Source organism: Oncorhynchus mykiss, chromosome 22 (genome assembly GCF_057628025.1).
Source record: "Oncorhynchus mykiss isolate SJ-2025 chromosome 22, ASM5762802v1, whole genome shotgun sequence".
Lineage (NCBI taxonomy): Eukaryota > Metazoa > Chordata > Actinopteri > Salmoniformes > Salmonidae > Oncorhynchus > Oncorhynchus mykiss.
The window spans coordinates 8,150,098-8,172,764 of record NC_143043.1 but is presented as its reverse complement, the minus strand read 5'-3'; the positions used below and the strand labels follow the sequence as shown (position 1 = coordinate 8,172,764).

At 40.9% G+C, this 22,667-nt stretch overlaps 1 protein-coding gene across 1 annotated transcript in view; it reads left to right on the top strand.

The window, feature by feature from the left end:
* The first annotated feature begins 3,991 nt into the window (after positions 1–3,991).
* Positions 3,992–22,667, top strand: part of LOC110501283 (striated muscle preferentially expressed protein kinase) — a 113,601-nt gene continuing 94,925 nt past the window's right edge. Inside the window, exons 1-4 of the mRNA XM_090216397.1 lie at positions 3,992–4,033; positions 4,328–4,379; positions 14,398–14,484; positions 19,433–19,490. Coding sequence (XP_090072523.1) covers positions 3,992–4,033; positions 4,328–4,379; positions 14,398–14,484; positions 19,433–19,490 — 239 coding nt within the window. The remainder of the gene's footprint in view (positions 4,034–4,327; positions 4,380–14,397; positions 14,485–19,432; positions 19,491–22,667) is intronic.

The window sequence follows — 22,667 nt, the reverse complement described above, 5'->3', positions numbered from 1 at the left end:
CTCACAGCTCTAATCGCTGCCAGAGGTGATTCTAACATGTATGAGATATTTCTATATTTAATTTTCAATACATTTGCAACCATTTCTAAAAACATGTTTTCACTTTGCCATTATGGGGCATTGTGTGTAGATGGGTGGGAACAAATCTATTTAATACATTTTGAATTCAGACTGTAACACAACACAATGTGTAATACATTCTGAAGACACTGTATCATATTGGGATTACTCCGAATATCACACATGGACATTTACTATAGCTAGATATAGACTCATTCAATATCCTGAGATATGTGACATGCTATTTTCTTTCTTCATGTTGACAAATACTGACTGTATTCATCACATATCTTTGTTTTCTCAGCACATTCAATATATTAAGCTATATTGATTCCAGATATGGCCGGATATCCTGAGATAGGCCTATGTGGACGTCTTATTTTCTCTGTATGATGACAAATACTGACAGTAGATCCCACATAGTGTCACGCCCTGACCTTAGAGAGCCGGTTTATTTCTCTATTTGGTTAGGTCAGGGTGTGATGTGGGGTGGGCATTCTATGTTTTGTTTTTCTATGATTTTGTATTTCTATGTTTTGGCCGGGTATGGTTCTCAATCAGGGACAGCTGTCTATCATTGTCTCTGATTGGGAACCGTACTTAGGTAGCCCCTTTCCTTCCTTTCTTTATGGGAAGTTAACTTTGTTTGTGGCACATAGCCCTTAAGCTTCATGGTTGTTTTGTATTGTTTATTGTTTTTGTCTGTGTCATTTCTAATAAAGGGAATAAGTACGTTCACCACGTTGCGCTTTGGTCCTCTTCATTCGACGGCCGTGACAGAACTTCCCACCACCAAAGGACCAAGCAGCATGGTAAAGAGGACTCCTGGACATGGGAGGAGATCCTGGACGGTAAGGGACCCTGGAGGCAGGCTGGGGAGTATCGCCGTCCTAAGGAGGAGATAACGGCAGCGAAGGAGGAGCGGCGGCGATATGAGGAGGCATGTCAGCGAAGCAGGCACGAGAGGCAGCAAGAGAGGCAGGGGGGGCTCACGGGGAGTTTGGCTGAGTCAGGTTGGAGACCTGAGCCAACTCCCCGTGCTTACCGTGGCGAGCGTCGTACTGGTCGGGCACCGTGTTATGCGGTGGCGCGCACGGTGTCTCCAGTGCACATTCACAGCCCGGAGTGCTACATCCCAGCTCCCCGTATCTGCCGGGCTAGGGTGAGCATCCAGCCAGGACGGATAGTGCCGGCTCTGGTCTCCGGTCTCCAGTGCGTCTCTTCGGCCCAGGATATCCTGCGCCGGCTCTGCGCACTGTGTCTCCGGTACGTTTGCACAGCCCAGTGTGTCCTGTGCCAGCGCCCCGCATTTGCAGGGCGAAGATAAGCTGGAGACCTCCAGGGCGCTTCCACGGCCCAGTGTATCCGGTGCCTCGGCCAAGGAAAAAGCCTCCTGTATGTCTCCCCAGCCTGGTGAGTCATGTGCCTGCTCCCAGAGCCAGGCATCCTGTGTGTGTCCCCACTCCAGCGATGATCTATGGCAAGAAGCATCCAGTTATGATCCATGGCACGAAGCCTCCAGTGATGATCCATGGCAAGAAACCACCATTGATGATCCATGGCACAAAGCCTCCAGTGATGATCCATGGCACAATGCCTCCAGTGATGATCCATGGCAATAAGCCTCCAGTGGTGATCCATGGCATGAAGTCTCCAATGAGGAGTCATGGCACGAAGCCTCCAACAATGGTCTCCAGTCCAGAGCCTCCAGCGACGGTCTCCAGTCCGGAGCCCCCAGCGACGGCCTCCAGTCCGAAGCCCCCAGCAACGGCCTCCAGTCCGAAGCCCCCAGCAACGGCCTCCAGTCCGAAGCCCCCAGCAACGGCCTCCAGTCCGGAGCCCCCAGCAACGGCCTCCAGTCCGGAGCCCCCAGGAGGGTGCCCAGTTTGGGGCCCGCAGCAAGGGTGCCCAGTCCGGGGCCCGCAGCGAGGGTCCCCGGTCCGGGGCCCTCAGGGATGGTCCCCACACCAGAGGAGCCACCAAAAGACAGAGGTGGAGCACCAGAGCTCTGCTCTTATTCTGACATTTCACATTCTTAAAATAAAGTGGTGATGCCAACTGACCTAAGACAGGGAATTTTTACTAGGATTAAATGTCAGGAATTGTGAAAAACTGAGTTTAAATGTATTTGGCTAAGGTGTATGGAAACTTCCGACTTCAACTGTAAATAAAGTTTCAATAATAAAATAACACTTAATTTATGAACAGCATATATACTACATCTACAGATGAACAGCATATCTATTGACTTGCATCGTGATACTGATATTCTTATGATAGTGGTCCTCTGTGGTCCTCCATGTATGCACACATGACTCAGATAAAAGCTTCTGCTAAATGACATAGTTTGCTGAGCATCTACAGATGGACTATCCATTCTAGGTGTTACCCCTTTTCCCGCTTATTGTCCGTTTGTATATAACATATTTTCCATTGTGTTGCATGTGTGTTCACCCTGACACTTGTTTGAGCTCGCCTCCTTGATAGTTTCCTCTCCGTAGTAGGAACACACCCTCAATGTCTTTAGAGCATTTGTGTACTGTGCACAGTGCACATCATGGCACTGTTTAAGTGAGTGGTTCTCTGTGAGCTTAGCAGGCTCAATGTATCGATACAAAAAATAATAATAATAATGTATTTTCACATACACCAGACAGACAGGTGCAGTAAAATGTGTTGTTTTACAGGGTCATCCATAGTGCCCCTGGAGCAAATTAGGGTTAAGAGCCTTGCTCAAGAGCACATTGACACCTTGTCTGCTCAGGTCTTCGAATCGTCAACCTTATGTTTACTGGCAAAACTCGCTAACCTCTAGGCTAGGAGAGGAGAGTGAGGGCTTAAATCAAGAAAATGGGGTGAGCTGTGTATGCAGTCATGCAGTTCTAGCCTGTTATGTTATCATCTCTCCTAAAATCCCTGACTGACAACATTTTTCTTAAGGGTGTTTGGCTTTTGATACAACATTTTATGTATTTCAGCCTTGTGTGTGCATGTGTGCGTAAAACATTTGTTTGTGTGCGTGTCTTTGAGTGTTCACTTAAATCAATGGGAATATCTAATGATATGAAACAAGGAACATTATCTGTGTTGAAAATAAGTGTAACAGGGAAGAAGAAATGTTTCAATTATTTTATCTGCTCAAATAGCTGATTTACTGTACTAGGTGCAAACCAGGCTGGAGAGCAACAGTGGCTTACATATTCAAAATACAGCCCTCGGCTCGTTTGATGTAATATTCAATAGTTCTTCAAGGATGCAGAGGAGTGAGGAGAGCCCTTACACAACACTGCCTCATTAAGCCAGCCAAGGACTTGTATCTCTAGACAGAGACTTGGGAAGGAAAAATAGAAAGAAAACACAGCGAAAGAAATGTCAACCTACGCTTGCTTCTTCTAAGTACTATTTTCAGGAGACGCTGATTCACTCCCACTGCTGCCTCTCTGACTCGTGTTCCTCATTCTCCTTGTGGTGGGAGACACGGCGTAGGGAATGCGCTCCTGTCACTGGCTACTGTTGTAAGAGGCAGCTTATTCTTTCTCAAAGCTGATAATATTTTGTGCTCTTTTGCCTGTCGACATAGCATATGTGCTTTACAAAGGTGGCATTCCTTTACTGAGCCACGTGGACCTTCATGAGGATCTGTGAGTGAAGGGATGTGAGCTCGCTTACACTCGAACACTCGTCGTATTGATTATGTAATAAATCCAAGTGCCTTGATGTCCGTTTTTTTTCCGCACAGCACATTGCAAAATCCAATTGTTGAATGACAGATTCCGTTCATTAAGTTCAATTCTTGATTGTTGGAGTACGATTTCCTAGTCAAGCGTAGTAAGATGTTATGTTTTCGACAAGAATGACCTGGACATTATCGTGAGTGTAATGAGAAATATAAAACTGAGACCCAACCAGAAGAATTGTCAAAGAAAGACCCATGGCAGCCATGAAGAAAACCAGGACAAAGAAATGCCTCCAGGTGAGTTCCAACTTTCTCTCTGTTGGTTTGTCCTGTCCTGAAAGAATAATGCTTTCTCTCTAAGCTTTATCAGTCATAGTCCAATAAATGTTTTATATACCCTTACATTAGCATATTCTAATGCAGGTTCCTGTCACATTGCACCACACTTTATAATGTGTGGGACTTGATCTACACACTTATTAATGCTTCTATATGATGGCTTGATATGCAATGATTTATCTAAATGTGTCTTGAGAACTACGCTGCCAAATCTGTTAGTGGCAAATGAGCATTGCCCCCATACCAATATAGGCAGTAGGCAATGAGATGCCCTGCTTCGATGCCATGGAGATGATGAGAGGTTGTCAGATTGATCCACTTGCAAGAATTGTTATTCTCACAATCTGGCAATGTGCTTATCCACAGAGGACCTCAGTATCCAGAAAGATCAGCAGCCGTCTGGAATGAAAAATCATCTTCTATGTTTTTCCCCCTAAGCAGTGAAAGATCAAAATTAGCACCCTGCTTATAAAGTATCATACTCAGTACACTCACTGCATGCACTTTGAACTAGCCTTATAAGAATTTCCAAAACATCTTTCTTGATTTCAGAAAAGTTTGCAACCTGAAAGACTTGTCTACATGACAACCATTGTCATTTTTACCAGCCTGTCACCTATTGAAACTAGGCACTTACAAAAGACAAGTACCTTATGCCATTTGATGTATGCCCCAGGCTATAGGCAGCTACCGTATCACAACCTTTGTTTACTTGCCACAATCTCAGGAATTCAATATTTTCTTCGATAAGTTCTTTAACTAAATGAATACATGGTAGATAAGAATGAAGAGTGTCGATAATATAACCTGTTGATCAAATCAAATCGTATTAGTCACAGTGAAATGTTTACTTACGAGCCCCTAACAAACAATGCAGTATTAAAAAATAAAAGTATTGAAAAATAAGAGATAAAAGTAACAAGCAATTAAAGAGCAGCAGTAAAATAATAATAGCGAGACTATGTACAGGGGGATACTGTTACAGAGTCAATGTGCGGGGGCACCGGTTAGTTGAGGTAGTATGTACTGGTAGGTAGAGTAATTAAAGTGACAATGCATAGATGAATGCATAGAAAGGGGGGGGGGGGGACAATGCAACTAGTCTGGGTAGCAATTTCACTAGATATTCCGGAGTCTTATGGCTTTGGGTTAGAAGCTGTTTAGAAGCCTCTTGGACCTAGGCTTGACACTCATATACCGCTTGTCATGCGATAGCAGAGAGAACAGTCTATGACTAGGGTGGCTGGAGTCTTTGAGAATTTTTAGGGCCTTCCTCTGACACCGCCTGGTATAGAGGTCCTGGATGGCAGGAAGCTGGGCCCCAAGATGGGCCATTCTCACTACCCGCTGTAGTGCCTTACAGTAGGAGGCCGAGCAGTTGCCTTACCAGCCAGTGATGCAACCAGTCAGGATGCGCTCGATGGTGCAGCTGTAGAACCTTTTGAGGATCTGAGGACCCGTGCCAAATCTTTTCAGTCTCCTGAGGGGGAATAGGTTTTGTCGTGCCCTCTTCACGACTGTCTTGGAGTGCTTGGACCATGTTAGTTTGTTGGTGATGTGGACACCAAGGAACTTGAAGCTCTCAACCTGCTCCACTGCAGCCCTGTCGATGAGAATGGGGGTGTGCTCGGGCCTCTTTTTCCAGGAGTCCACAATCATCTCCTTTGTCTTGATCACATTGAGGGAGAGGGTTGAGGGTTGTTGTCTTGGCCCCACATGGCCAGGTCTCTGACCTCCTCCGTATAGGTTGTCTCATCGTTGTCGGTGATCAGGCCTACCACTGTTGTCATTAAATCAAATCAAATTTTATTGGTCACATTCACATGGTTAACAGATGTTAATGCGAGTGTAGCGAAATGCTTGTGCTTCTACTTCCGACTATGCAGTAATATATAATAAGTAATCTAACAATTCCATAACAACTACCTTTTACACAAAAGTGTAAAGGAATGAATAAGAACATGTACATGTAAATTTATGGATGAGCGATGGCCAAATGGCATAGGCAAGATGCAGTAGATGGTGTAGAGTACAGTATATACATATGAGATGAGTAATGTAGGTTATGTAAACATTATATAAAGTGACATTGTTTAAAGTGACTAGTGAGACATTTATTACATCCAAATTTGTATTATTAAAGTGGCAGATTTGAGTCTGTATGTTGGCAGCAGCCACTCAATGTCAGTGATGGCTGTTTAACAGTCTGATGGCCTTGAGAGAGCTGTTTTTCAGTCTCTCTGTCCCAGCTTTGATGCACCTGTACTGACTTTGCCTTCTGGATGATAGTGGGGTGAACAGGCAGTGGCTCGGGTGGTTGTAGAGGGTAGTGCCTTCTTCTCCGGCGCCAGGTAGTAGATGTTGTGCAGCCTCAACTTCATGTTCAGAGAGGGCTGTTTTGTAGCTGTGTATGAGGACTCAAAGGACCAGTCCAGTATGTGGGCCTTATTTGGCAGGTCCCACTGCCATTTTGGAAAATGTAACAGTTTTCAAGTTTTAGTAGTTGTATGTATGGGATACAAAATGGTATACACAGTCCAACTAAACGCTTACTTGCAGGTTCCTTCTCGGCAATGCAACAACAATAAGAAATAATACAATAAAAAAAATCTAAACAGAGTAAATGGCTCAGTTAAAAATTTCATGTTTCACAAATATTTTTCACGTGAACAAATCACGTAAAAAAATGTCACTTGGGCAAAACAGACGTGTGAGTCTGTTTCACATTGGCTTTTTCACATGTGATATTAATACCTCAAAGTTAACTTGTTTTGACATCGCATTGTTCTTTTTAGCTGTATAGATTATGTATATTGGAAGTTTTCAGTGTATCTTGAATGCTTTGAGACAATGTGATAAAAACAGTGTTTGCAAAAATTTCTAAAAGTTAACTTGAGTTAACCTTTCGACAACAATCCGCTGAAAAGGCAACGCATGAAATTCAAAAACATTTTTTAGAAATGTATAACTTTCACACATTAACAAGTCCAATACAGCAAATGAAAGAGAAACATCTTGTTAATCTACCCACCGTGTCCGATTTCAAAAATGTTTTACAGCTAAAGCACAACATATGATTATGTTAGGTCATAGCCAAGTCGAAAAAACACACAGACATTTTTCCAGCCAAAGATAGGAGTCACAAAAAGCAGAAATATAGATAAAATGAATCACTAACCTTTGATGATCTTCATCAGATGACACTCATAGGACATCATGTTACACAATACATGTATGTTTTGTTCGATAATGTGCATATTTATATCCAAAAATCTCAGTTTACATAGGCGCCTTACATGCAGTAATGTTTTGATTCCAAAACATCCGGTGATTTTGCAGAAATACTCATAATAAACATTGATAAAAGATACAAGTGTTATTCACAGAATTAAAGATAGACTTCTTCTTAATGCAACCGCTGTGTCAGATTTCAAAAAAACTTTACGGAAAAAGCATAATCTGAGAACGGCGCTCAGAACCCAAAACAGCCAGAGGAATATCCGCCATTTTGGATTCAACAAAGTTAGAAACAACACCATAAATATTCACTTACCTTTGATGATCGTCATCAGAAGGCCCTCCCAGGAATCCCAGTTCGACAATAAATGACTGATTTGTTCCATAAAGTTCCATCATTTATGTCCAAATAGCCACTTGTTGTTAACGTGTTCAGCCCAGTAATCCATCTTCATGAGGCGCAGGCACTTCATCCAGACAAAAACTCGAAAAGTTCCGTTACAGTCCTTTAGAAACATGTCAAACGATGTATGGAATTAATCTTTAGGATGTTTTTAACATAAAACATCAATAATGTTCCAACCGGAGAATTCCTTTGTCTTCAGAAAAGCACTGGAGCGAGAGGTAACTCTGTCGGGAGCGCGCATCATGAGACCAAGGCACTCTGCCAGACCACCGACTCAAAGAGGTCTCATGAGCCCCTCCTTTATAGTAGAATCATCATTCAAGTTTCTAAAGACGGTTGACATCTAGTGGAAGCCGTAGGAAGTGCAACTTGATCCATATCTCAATGTGTATTCGGTAGGCCAAGCTTTGAAAAACTACAAACCTCAGATGTCCCACTTTTCGCCTGCCATATGAGTTCTGTTATACTCACAGACATCATTCAAACAGTTTTAGAAATGTCAGAGTGTTTTCTATCCAATACTAATAATAATATGCATATATTAGCATCTGGGACAGAGTAGGAGGCAGTTCACTCTGGGCACGCTATTCATCCAAAAGTGAAAATGCTGCCCCCTATCCCAAAAAGGTTAACTGATTAACTCTGACAGCGCTAATTTTAACATGTAAAAATTATAAACACAGATCACTAGCTTCGCTGTTCTTTTCCCTGGGCTTCTTCCAACAGAAGACCAACATATGTGACTCATTTCCAAATTATTATTTTTTATCAAAGGCAGAAATGCCTTCTGGAACATGTCAACTAACATGCCTTAATAACAAACTTGTATGCCATCTGTAAATACAAATAAAATTGTTAAATTACCATCTAGTTGGCCACGGAAAAAGACAGGAACCATAATGGATCGGCCGTACATGCCAAAATATGAGTTTGGATTGGTCTGCCATGTAGCACGCGTCTGTCTATAACATGTAAATTCCACATGTGATTAGATTTTAGATTAGATCTGCACTTTCCGCTCATATTCATTATTTAAAGTCAACTCCAACACGCTGTGGTAGTCAGCTAAAATAATAACTTGGTCAATGTCCAAATATTTATGGACCTGACTGTACATCGCGAGTCTGAGTTTTCAAACATCAATTCAAGTTTGAGTCTGTATTGTCTTTTTGCATCCCTAATAGATTTGAGGAGCTTGTACCTGCTTGCCTTGTAGGCGTTGCGCACCACCGAGTCACCAATGTTCGTTGTGCTGACATTGAATGCTGTAACAATGGCTCTCCGCATAGTACGGATATTTCCATTCATCCAGGGTTTTTGGGTGGGGTATATCTGGATTGTTAGCGCTTCTCGCTACTGGAGGCATGTTCCACAGTGTCCCAGGTCAGCAGAGGTGGCATGACTATCACGTTTTAGGGAAGACCCAGATGCAGACAGTGTTGAAGTAACGTAAGTTTACGACTAGAACAGGGGCAGGCAAAACAAGGGCAGGCAGAGGTCAGTAATCCAGATCAGAGCCAAAAGGTACAAAACAGCAGTGAGGCTCAGGGCAGGCAGAATGGTCAAAACCGGAAGACTAGAAAACAGGAACTATAGACAAAGACAGGAGCAAGGGGAATACGCTGGTAGGCTTGATGGACAAAATGAACTGGCAACAGACAAACAGAGAACACAGGTATAAATACACTGGGGATAATGGTGAAGATGGGTGACACCAGGAGGGGGGTAGAGACAAGCACAAAGACAGGAGAAACAGATCAGGGTGTGACATGACAGCTCCGCTTCATCACAACCCCGCTGGCACTGTCATACTCCACAGAATTTCTAACAGCTGTATAATACCTGCCAGGCTCTTTAAAAATGTTACCTTTGAATCAGAAATCCTGGGAGGAGACACATTACTCACTCATTCATCTCTCACATGTTGCATCATACAGCTCCAATAATGCATGTGCATGTGCATGCAAAGGAAAGGATATTATCCCTGTTATTGTATAATTATAACAGATAAACATTTGCTGTATTATATTTCTGCATTGTAATTCAGTTTAACATGTCATTAAATCACTTTTTGTTTCTCCTTTCAGAAAACTGGCCTCTCATAGCTGCCATTTGGATCATCCTCTCATGGTTTGTTTGGAGTTAGGAATAACAGGCTACTAGAACACATTACCGATGTCAAGTCTGACAGCTAGTGGCATGCCTATTTACAATATATTTATTTTTTGATCTGATATGTTTGCTCATTTAGTTTTCCAATTATTTTGGTAAAATATTGTAATGATAAGTGTCAACGGAAATCTTCTCTGTTTTTGTTAAATAACATTCTATGATCACAATCACCATTAACACCACTATTTCATGTGATTTAACTGAATTGGATAAGTTGCACATATGAATAAAATTGAGAACATATTCATATAACTGTAGTATAGTATAATTATGTTGGTGTTATCTAATTCAAGCTCATACTCAAGTTAAGTCTAGCCATTTAGATGAACATCAGATGATCATTCTGTTTGAAGCAGTGAGCTCTAAGCATCTAGTCATCCATGCTGAGGTGGAGAACATCTCATGAGAGCTGCTGGGTTACTGATGACTCAGTGGAGTCTTATCTATTCCGAGCTCTACCCATGACTTTGTGTGGTGGAGCTGTATGTTGAGAATGTTTGGCAGTCTGAACAACTCGGTGATGCTGCGAAGATGTTCAGGTGGTGTGAACAATGATGCTGTTGAGTACAGCTTAGCTGAAATTTGTGTTCAGTGAGTAGTTGTGTTCTGTTTGAGTTGTACTGATGGCAGTGAGCCATCACTGATGGCAGTGTCTCACTCTGTCTTACATTAGGCCGTTTTAAATTACTGCTCTGTGACGCTTAACTCAAACTTGACAAAATGTCTGTCTTGCTATTTAGTGTTTGGTATGCAAAGACAAGGAGAAGTATCCGACTGACCACAAAATGGTTGAATCAACATTGTTTCATCCTAATTTGTCAACGTATTGTGACATGGAATTTATGAAGAAAATAAACTATATATAAAAGTGTGTGGACACTGGCTATTTCAGCCACACCCATTGTGACAGGTGTATAAAATCGAGCACACAACCATGCAATCTCCATAGGAAATATTGGCAGTGGAATGGACTTACTGAATACCTCAGTGACATTCAGCATGGCACCGTCATAGCATGCCACCTTCGAAACAAGTCAGTTCATCAGATTTCTGACCTGCTAGGGGCTGCCACGGTCAACTGTAAGTGCTGTTATTGTGAAGTGTAAACATCTATGAGCAGCAAGGGCTCAGCTGCAAAGTGGTAGGCCACACAAGCTCACAGAACAGGACCGTCGAGTGCTGTCCTCGGTTGCAACACTCACTACCGAGTTCCAACATGCCTCTGGAAGCAACATCAGTACAATAACTGTTCGTTGGGAGAATCATGAAATAGGTTTCCATGGCTGAGCAGCCGAACACAAGCCTAAGACCAGCATGCACAATGCCAAAAGCGGCTGGAGTGTTGTAAAGCTCGCCGTCATTGGACTCTGGAGCAGTGGAAACGCGTTCTCTGGAGTGATGAATCATGCTTCACCATCTCGCAGTCTGACGGACAAATCGGGGTTTGGCGGATTCCAGGAGAACGCTACCTGCCCAATGCATAGTGCCAACTGTAAAGTTCGGTGGAGGAGGAATAATGGTCTGGGGTTGTTTATCATGGTTCGGGCTAGGCCCCTTAGTTTGAGTGAAGGGAAATCTTAACGCTACAGCATACAATAACCTTCTAGATGATTCTGTGCTTCCAACTTTGTTGCAACAGTTTAGGGAAGGCCCTTTCCTGTTTCAGCATGACAATGCCACCGTGCACAAAGTGAGGTCCATGCAGAAATGGGATGAATTGGAACGCCGACTGCGAGCCAAGCCTAATCGGCCAAAATCAGTGCCCGACCTCATTAATGCTCGTGGTTGAATGGAAGCAAGTCCCCGCAGCAATGTACCAACATCGAGTGGAAAGCTTTCCCAGAAGAGTGGAGTCTGATACAGCAGCAAAGGGGGGGGACCAACTCCATATTAATGCCCAGGATTTTGGAATGAGATGTTCGATGAGCAGGTGTCTACAGTACATACATTTGGTCATGTAGTGTACTTTGGATTTGAAAAAAGTGATCATCGTCTCCATTGATTTGATTGATTTAATTCAATTTTTTTTTTTAAATTAGATGAATGTTTGTGATGGAGATGTGAATCCAACACATCAATTATTAATTTGTAGACAAACTGGAATTGAAGTCAGTGGCACAGATTGAACTATCCAAGCAAAAGATACATCTTCAAATGTTGATATTTGGTTTCCTTATCAACCAAGCACAATTCAAAATTGTAAATAAAAAACAGTAAATAGCTTAAAGTTAAGGATATCTTAGAAACGAATGTAACATTCAACCTTAACATGTAACACATCCGTGAGGTTCCTGTAACTGTACATTTCTTCTTATGTAATCAAATAGCGTGTGCACGTTCAAGATAGCATGTAGAGGTCTTTACAGGTGAGTGGAGATCATCACAATTTCTGCAGAACCTCGAGAGGCATTGATCACTTGCACCATGTACTTTTAATGTAATCTCAACTGCAATCCAGGTCGTTTGGTTCTGCTTCCCGTATGAAGCACAGTTATAACACATTAATCTGTTGTAGAAATAAACAAAATATTTGGCACTGTAGTCCCATTGGAACTTTACTGTGCGTTTACTTTGTTAAAAGCACAGTAATAGACATTTGCGTGCTAACTAAACCAAATATCAGACATTTATTTCATTGGAATTTGGTTGTGCTTTTAGATGGTTGAAAGCATGGTGATAACAAATTGGAAATACAACTAACCCTTGGCTGTCTTTTTTGAGTGGATGAATATAGCTTGCAATCTCATTGATCAACCTCTCAACCAAATATTACCCAATTATCCATGTTGAAATTATGTGGTGTGCCTAGTGAGATGATTCACTCATGATGATCAAACTGACTCAAGAAATGTACAATAGTAAATTGTACCAAAATAACTATTTGAATGTTTTCCCCACACACCTTACTGTGCAAGGTAAGAATTAAAGTGTAATGTTACTGCTAGTTCGAAACAGCTTTACCACTTGACCTCTAACATTGCAATAGGTTGACTGTTGATAACATCAAATGTCATAGTAAATTATGCAAGACACTAATAACAATGGTTACTGAACCACCAATTAGCTGAAACATATCATGATAGAGGTCTGTCTTGAGTATCTGCCATTTGTGAGGGATGGTACTTAGTATCTTCAAAAAGTTTTCACACCCCTTGACTTTTTCCACATTTTGTTGTGTTACAGCTTGAATTTAAAACGGTTTATATTTAGATTTTGTGTCACTGATCTACACAAGATACCCAATTATGTTAAAGTGGAATTATGTTTTTCGGGAAATTAATTACAAATCAATTTAAAACAAAAAGCTAAAATGTCTCGAGTCAATAAGAATTCAACCCCTTTGTTATGGCAAGCCTAAATAACTTCAGGAGGAAAAATGTGCTTAACAAGTCAGATAACAAATTGCATGGACTCACTCTCTGGTCCTTTAGTCAAGCAGTGAATTTAAAGCACAGATTCAATGACAAAGAATTCACTCATAGTAAAAATGTAAATGAACGGACTTTGAATATCTCTTTGAGCATGGTAAAGTTATTAATTACACTTTGGATGGTGTATCAATACACCCAGTTACTACAAAGCCCCAGGCGTCCTTCCTAACTCAGTTGACAGAGACCGCTCAGGGATTTCTCCATGAGGCCAATGGTGATTTTAAACCAGTTAGTGAGTTAAATGGCTGTGATAGGAGAAAAAATAGGATGGATCAACAACATTGTAGTTACTCCACAATAATAATCTAAATTAGCTGCCAAAAGTGATTCTATCATGTATTGACTCAGGGGGTCGAATACTTATCTAATCAAGAAGTATTAGTGTTTTATTTTGTAATACAACAAATGTTGAAAATGTCAACGGGTGTGAACACTTTCCAAAGGCACTGTAGCTATGGAAACATAATTTATCCTTACTGCAGCACAGTAATGGTAAATGTCCTTGGTACCATCTTGGTTCACCACTGCTTACTTAAAGTCCGGAATTTAATCGTTGCAAATGAAGATTTCAAAATCAATTGTCAGCTTCATGCTTTTGGGACACATCAAACACACCTCTGAAAGTGCAGTGCGGAAAATTCTCTATTTGCAAACATTGAAATCTGAATATAGCTTCCTTTTGGCACCTGATTTGTTTATATTTCTGGTAGCTTTGTCCTCTTCTCTATGTAATGTTGGCTTTTCCTAATGCAATGCTTCACAATCCATTCCTGGGGGACCTCTCACAATTTGGCTCGGACTAGGCGCGATAGGCGCGATCACACACCTATTTCAACTAATCAAGAGCTTGTTTTTTAGTTAAATCAGGTGTGTTATTGCTGGGCTATAAAAAGGAATGAATCCTAATTTCCACTTTTGTAAGATTTTCATTTAGTTATACATTGATGTCAAAGTGATAATTTGACTTGAGTGTTGTAGGTTAGGATTCACCCCATGGTTTTAAAATGGAATGTCATGCAAGACCATATGTTGTCAATCCACTTCAGTCTAATACCTTTTTCTTGTCGCTCTTTCAGACTCCGAGACCACAGAAGACGAAGGTGGAGACCACATTGAGACCAAAGAAATAAGCAGAGGTATTCAGAACCAGGCTATGCATGCAGGTACCATGTCTTTTCCCATCCTTGTCTCAAATGCATGAAGGAGACATGAAATGACATGAAATGCAGGGTAGCCTAGTGGTTAGAGTGTTGGACTAGTAACCGGAAGGTTGCGAGTTCAAACCCCCGAGCTGACAAGGTACAAATCTGTCGTTCTGCCCCTGAACAGGCAGTTAACCCACTGTTCCCAGGCCGTCATTGAAAATAAGAATTTGTTCTTAACTGACTTGCCTGGTTAAATAAAGGTAAAATATAAATAAATAAATAAAATGCCAACAGTTTAATGTGTGGCAAGATATATTTTGAGAACACCTGTGTAGTATTCACTCCAAGCAACATGGTAGTTGTAGGGCTTTATTTTAACAAACCTAACGTAATGGTAAATATTAGCGCTGGTGGTAGCGTTATAGGTTCGGGGTGTGTCAGATATATTTTTGCTGTTTTCAGAACTTTAATTATGTGCACAGTAGCAGGTGGTGGTGCAAAAGGTCTGAGTTTTGATGAATAAACAAGTTGTGGGTGTCGTGGATTGGATCCTCACTTTGTCATTCAGAACGTGGTCCATGGCTATGTGGTTGCTTCAAATTGTGTATTTACGTTTTTTTATGTATTGTATCATCATCATTTACAATTTGAATGTTAAATATCCTGCCCCATATTTGCTAAATATGTTGAAAACTTTTGAAATCCACATTGTTCTTATTGCATTGCTTCAATATAGAAATACGTTGTTAAACATTGGCTAGAGCATTCACAGTGATATAGGGTCTAGGTCTACCGTAAATTGCAGTCTGGACATGGACATGCCAAACGTAGTCAATAAGCAAGATTAAATTCACAAAGCTATTGATGAGGCCTGAAAAGAGGGTATAATACTATTCTACAAATTCTAATAAAAATGAAACAACAACATGTTTTAAATAGGCTATGTCTAAATATAGTTATATTACAGAGAAAGCAACTTAGAGCGTTTTATGCGCATCTAAACTTTTCACACGAATGGATAAAAATCCAATATAGAGAGAAAGGGGGAATGTCCACTCAATGTTATACTGCCCACAAACGTAATGTTTTATAAACACCATGCACCATCTTACAGATCATATTTTGCAATTCTCCAGAAATAGCAGATGGAATTGCTTTGCATTCGAGCCATGTATGTTCTCAACATAAACCCATAGATGGTGAATCTTTCTAATAAGTATGTTTTTTAAGCAAATTAAACGAAAAACAATCAATCTGCTTTTTAAACCAACAGCAATATTTCTAAATAGAATTGGGTCAGAAGCATCATATCATAATTCACTTATCTCCTTCCATGGCACTGTGTGCACACATAGGCTTAAATGTTGTTATGCATAACATTCACGCACATATACAAAATACTAGGCTCCAGTCAATTGTATTGTTGCCTATGTTGCTAGGCAGATAAAAAAAATCTCTGGTTGATATGGCATTGAATAGGATTGAATAGTTTGTAGGAGCATGCGTCTTGGGTATCGGACAAGTGACGCTCTTTGAAAATGGAGATGAAAAGCCGACTCGAACAAGCAACATAAAGTTTGCAGGTAACAGTGCCTTTGAAAAGTATTCAGACCCCTTGACTTATTCCACATTTTGTTATGTTACAACCTTATTCTAAAATGTATTTAATAAACAAAATTCCTCATCATTCTACACACAATACTCCATAATGACAAAGTGAAAACAGATTGGTAGAAATGTTTGCAAATGTATACAAATTTAAAAACAGAAATACCTTATTTACAAAACTATTCAGACACTTTGCTATGAGACTCGAAATTGAGCTCAGGTTCATCCTCTTTCCATTGATCATCCTTAAGACATTTCTACAATTGATTGGACATGATTTGGAAAGGCACACACCTTTCTATATAAGGTCCCACAGTTGACACTGCATGTCAGAGCAAAAACCAAGCCACGAGTCCAAGGAATTGCTGTAGAGCACCGAGACAGGATTGAGACGAGGCACAAATCTGGGGAAGGGTACCAAAATATTTCTGCAGCATTGAAGGTCCCCAAGAACACAGTGGCCTCCATCATTCTTAAATGTAATAAGTTTGGATCCACCAAGACTCTTCCTAGAGCTGGCATTCCGGCCAAACTGAGCAATCAGGAGAGAAGGGCCTTTGTCAAGGAGATGTCCAAGAACCCGATGGTCACTCTGACAGAACTCTACAGTTCCTCGGTGGAGATGGGATAACCTTCCAGAAGGTCAACCATCTCTGCAGCACTCCACCAATCAGGCCTTTATGTAGAGTGGCCAGACAGAAGCCACTTCTCAGTAAAAGGCACATGACAGCTTGCTTAAAGTTTGCCATAAGGCAAACAAGATTCTCTGGCCTGATGAAACCAATATTGTACTATTAGGCCTGAATGTTTGATTTACCTTCATTTTTTACCACCTTTTTCATGGTATCCAATTGTTAGTAGTTACTATCTTGTCTCATCGCTACAACTCCCGTACGGGCTCAGGAGAGACAACGGTCGACAGCCATGCGTCCTCCGAAACACAACCCAACCAACTGCTTCTTAACACAGCGCGCATCCAACCCGGGAGCTAGCCGCACCAATGTGTCAGAGGAAACACCATGCACCTAGCGACCTGGTCAGCGTGCACTACGCCCAGCCCACCACAGGAGTCACTAGTGCCCGATGAGACAAGGATATCCCTACCGGCCAAACCCTCCCTAACCTGGACGACGCTAGGCCAATTGTGCATCACCCCATGGACCTCCCGGTCAGCTGCAACAGGCTCAAACCCAGGGTCTCTGGTGGCACAGCTAGCACTGAAATGCAGTGCCTTAGACCACTGCACCACCCGGTGATTTACCTTTAATTAACTAGGCATGTCCATGTCAGTTAAGAACAAATTCTTATTTTCAATGACAGCCTAGGAACAGTGGGATAACTGCCTTGATCAGGGGCAGAACAACAGATTTTTACCTTGTCAGCTCAGGGATTCGATCTTGCAACCTTTTGGTTTCTAGTCCAACACTCTAACCACTAGGCTACCTGCTGCTGCGAATGCCAAGCGTCACATATGGAGAAATCCCGACACCTTCCCTGTGGGGATGTTTTTCAGCACTAGGGACTGCGAGACTAGTCAGGATCTAAGGCAAAGATGAACAGAGCAAAGTACAGAGAGTTCCTTGATGAAAACCTGCTGCAGAGCGATCGGGACCTCAGACTGTGGCAAAGGTTCACCTTCCAATAGGACAACGACCCTAAGCACAAAGCCAAGACAATGCAGGAGTGGCTTCGGGACAAGTCTCTGGATGTCCTTGAGTGGCCCAGTGAGAACCTGGATTTGAAACCGATCAAACATCTCTGGAGCGACCTGAAAATAGATGTACAGCAACGCTCCCCATCCAACGTAACAGAGCTGCAGAGAAGAATGGGAGAAACTCCCCAAATACAGGTGTGCCAAACTTGTAGCTTCATACCCAAGAAGACTCGAGGCTGTAATTGTTGTCAAAGGTACTTCAGCAAAGTATTGAGGGTCTGAATTCTTATATAATTATATAAATAAGCAAACAGTTCTAAAAAAAAAACTTTTTCGCTTTGACAAAATGGGGTATTGTGCGTAGATTGTTGAAGGGAAAAAAACTATGTAATACATTTTAGAATAAGGCTGTAACATAACAAAATTAGGAAAAAGTCAAGGGGTCTGAAATCTTTCCAGAGGCACTGTATGTGGATTGAGAATAATGAAAAAGAATTAGGTCAAAAAACTGCTGTACCTTTTTTTTCTCCATTTTACGACAGTGGGCTAAATCAGGGTCACACAGAATGTTTCTTGGTAGTCTTAAACAAATCTTCTTTGAATCAAAAATATATACCTCACACACGGCTATGGGCTTATACAATTAAAATTTATTCTATTTTGAGTTTGCATCACAATGTTACACTTTATTTACAGAATACTGAAATAAAACAAAAATGTTTGACATAGAAACACCTGATTGTCAGGTATTGAAAAAAGTGTATTAATTCTGAAATTCTGAAACATATTAACATTCCACCAATGAGGCCACTAGAGGGTGATTTGGTCATTTGACTGCAGGAAATGGCTACAACATTTTAATTCATAGGCTACTTGGCTAAAGGCAAGGATAAATATATGCACCTATGTGATGCTGCTAAACCAGCCTTGATTAAGCGGAGGTTGGTTTTTAATGGTTTTTAATCAAATAGTTTAGTTTTTATGTTTCTTTAATAGTTTTTATGTTTCTAAATTCGAGATTCACCAGCACAAAATGCACATCTCTCGCCATGGGCAATGTGCATAATGGCTGGTTAGGCTGCCTTTCCGCTCACAAAATCCATGCCATTATTGTAACTGTGTTACAGTATCTGTAGGACCTGCTTTTTGTGGTCTTAAAACTTCCCATTAGCACTGCATGAAATTGTCAGTGTTTTTAAGAACACACCTCAAATATTGCCCCCCCTCCCACCTCAGCGCAAGTGAGCTGATGTTAGACAGGTAAATTGCTGAACCTGCTGTTAGGGCTGGAAAATGACAGTGCAACATTTTTTACATGACAAAATTGCAAACTAATGTGCATTTGACACTTGCACTTCCTTAGCGCCAGCCAAAAATAGAGCTCATAGACTTCTTAACCTTCACGTTCTCTGCACCAGATAGCTGAATATAATTTAAGCCATCAGTTGGATCCACAGCATTATCTGTACAGAAAGAAAAATGACTGAATCTTTTTTCCATGGTTGCTAGGATTTGAAAAGGAACATTGCTCTTAATAATTCTAGGGTTTAGGCATATTTGTCCTACCTGTTTCTCACAATTACAGGTAACAATGCCAACTGAGGTACACCCTTGTTCTGAATTATTAAAGTATTTCAGATAGAATAACTGAAATATTGGCTAACAAACAAAACTATTTCTGTTTCATGTTTTATCTTGCCACAGGGGACAGAATGATGGACAGCTGGGGCAAAGGACTTCAAGACATCTCCAAGCCCTCCAGGTAAGCAAACAGGGTGGAGCAGTCACCCAGATCAAGCACCAAGGGGCCAAGTCTCTGATAAGAGCACATATGCTAATCTAACTGGGCCAGTAGAGGAGTCCAAGGAAAGTGTGTCTTTAGCAAGCGGTTACTATGACAGCAGGTTCAGTATCTATAATGGAAGGATACTCAAACCATACTCCTTTAGGTAAACATTACCAAGAAGCCTGGGTAACACACTTAGGATAGCAGAAAATATTAAAGCGCACCCATCTCAAACACCCGCAACACAAGTTAATACAAGTATTGCCGATGACTTACTATTACACTGTGCAACACATAATAATGCTTTAAGAAGTGGATTGTTGCCCTTGGGAAAGCTCGCACTTAAAAAATAATAAAGTCACTGTGGTGTGTGTATGCATTTGCTGTCACCACATGAATGGAGGTGCAGGTGATATACTGAGGAGGATCACTCAGGGATTTACTTGAGTAGCTGTTACAACAGATTTCACTACTGATATGATTAGTAAACATTCCTTAAAGAGGCAATCTGCAATTTATATACTTTGGTACTTTGAAATGAATGAAATACTGTACACTGAGTATTCCAAACATTAGGAACATCTCAGAGCAGCCTCAATTTGTTGAGACAAATATTCAACAAAGTGTCGAAAGCGTTCCACAGGAATGCTAGCCTATGTTGGCTTGAATGCTTCCCACAGTTGTGTCAAGTTGGCTAGATTTCCTTTGGGTGGTGGATCATTTTTGATACACATGGGAAACTGTTGAGCTTGAAAAACCCAGAAGCGTTGCAGTTCTTGACACAAACCGGTGCGCCTGGCACCTAATATCATACCCCGTTCAAAGGCACTTACAGTTTCTGTCTTGCCCATTCACCCTCTGAATGGCACACATACACAATCCCTGTCTCAATTGTCTCAAGGTTTAAAAATCCTTCTTTAGCCTGTCCCCTCCCCTTCATCTACACTGATTTGAAGTGGATTTAACAAGTGACATAAATAAGGGATCATAGCGTTCACCTGGATTCACCTGGTCAGTTGTTATACTCAGTGTATATACTATATACTGCTGGCAGACAGGGAGTTGAACTCTGGGTTGTTTATATACCTATTGATTCTTCAAGAATACAACTTTTAAATTACTCATGAGCCTTCTTCAACTGTCTTCCCCATTAGAACCCCAAAATATAAGCTTGTATTACTCCATTGTTTGTAAACAATGTAATTGAACACAAACACTAAAGCCTCAAAACATGGTTAAAACTATAACTATGATCTTATGGATGGTCTGTTCTTGCATCCAGTTTGAGAGTAGTTACATTTCTCCAGCCACATCCCTCATCTGTTTACCAAAATCAGTGGCTGGGGGGTCCAGCTCATTATTGTTTGAATCACAGATTGTCCCTTTTAGCATCAAATTACTTTTTGTCCTATATTTAGATTAATTCTCATTTTGTCTCACAATTTCCTTCAACTCCCCATTATAATTTTGCTTTCCATTTTGACCAACACCAGTCAGTGAATGAAAATAAATAAAGTGGGCAAATTGTGCAAGTAAGCAGTTACTGCATTCCAAACATTTCCAAAGTTTGAGCATAGCCTTGCTTCTTTAGCTTTGTTTGGAATTCACATGAACTTATTTATATCAACTGCCATTCAGAGCAGGTATCATTGACCCCTTTGGTTCTTCTATGGTTGTTATGCATGCCATTGTTGAATAGATGATTTTCAGTTTGCCATGCTCTTTACAATCTTGTGATTTAACAAACAGAATGATGTGCTTGAAATCTTTTGTTTCATATAAAGTGTAATATAATTTTGGCAGTCCAAGAGCTCTATTTGTACAAACCAAATGCAAACATGAATCTTAGTGCATTCACATGAATATTTGAGCTATTTTGATGGCAGGAATTATGGGCGCAACCCCTGGGGTTAGCGTAATGCGGCAGGCTTTCTATCAATTCATAAATTGTAGGTGTGACAAGGGCTTTTTATGTGGTTGCTTCAAGTTGTGTGTTTATGGTGTTTGATGTCCAATTCGCAATGAAGGCATGGATGTTCATCCTATCCATTGAAGATAGTTTATTAAATATTATAGGGCTACAGTAACTGTATAATAGGCCTAGTTATAACAAAGATTTATAACATTTTTGAAATACAAAAAAGTAGGCTAGTTGGCTTCAACATGGAAGTAGATTTGGCTACATGTTGTATTTGCATTTCAAAAATTGCATTTCATGTCCGAGCCATGGACATTGCCTTCCAAACGTTATAATAAGATTAGGCTACCTTCGCTGTATGGTGACTTGCCAGGTAAAGAATTGCCAAGGTAAACAAACAAACAGGCAAACATCAATAGTGAATTCAGCGCCACAGACAGAATTACCACGATTTTACATTTAGGTCCAACAGAGGAAAGTGGAAGATCATATTTTTTTACAAAATGATCAACGAAAAACAATAAGCAATCTTTTTTTATCAACAATGTTTCTAAACAGGCTTCCTGCAGACACTTAGAAACCTGGCGCTTTCCCATCCAGACCCAATAGGCATAAATATATATATATATATATTTTTTAAATATAATATTTAAAACATACAATATACTTGCAGTGAAGCCGCTCAACAACTGCATCACATTAGTCATCTAACAGCCTCCCATCCAGAAACACACACAGAAGCAACCAGGGTCAACACCCTGATCCAAGACACCCCCCACAGTATATCCAATCCCCACCCCCAAAACCCTCCCCCACTCCAACAACCAACAAAATGAACAAAAGAGGACAAAGAGAAAGACAAAGGAAAACAGAAAACAGCAATGCAAAAAACAAAAGACATCAAGGACAACAAAAATCATAACAGCAAGGCCAATTGAATATGTTTGAGTGCATGTATGTCACTATTTACATGTGTGCATTTGAATGAGAGTGTGTGTACAAACACCTGCACGGCATCAGCCTCAAGCAAACCGGCATTAACTGTAACAACACTGCCCCTCAGTGTCACTCAAACATACTTTTTGTTATGTTTTATTTTCACTTAATTATTACTTCTATCTTTGACCGTCATTCTATCCTCCGCCCAGCATCTCCACTCCCACTTGTCTCCAAATTACACATCCCAACCTTCAGCTTCCCTCAGCCCATCCCACCTATCTCTGCTGGCCACCCTC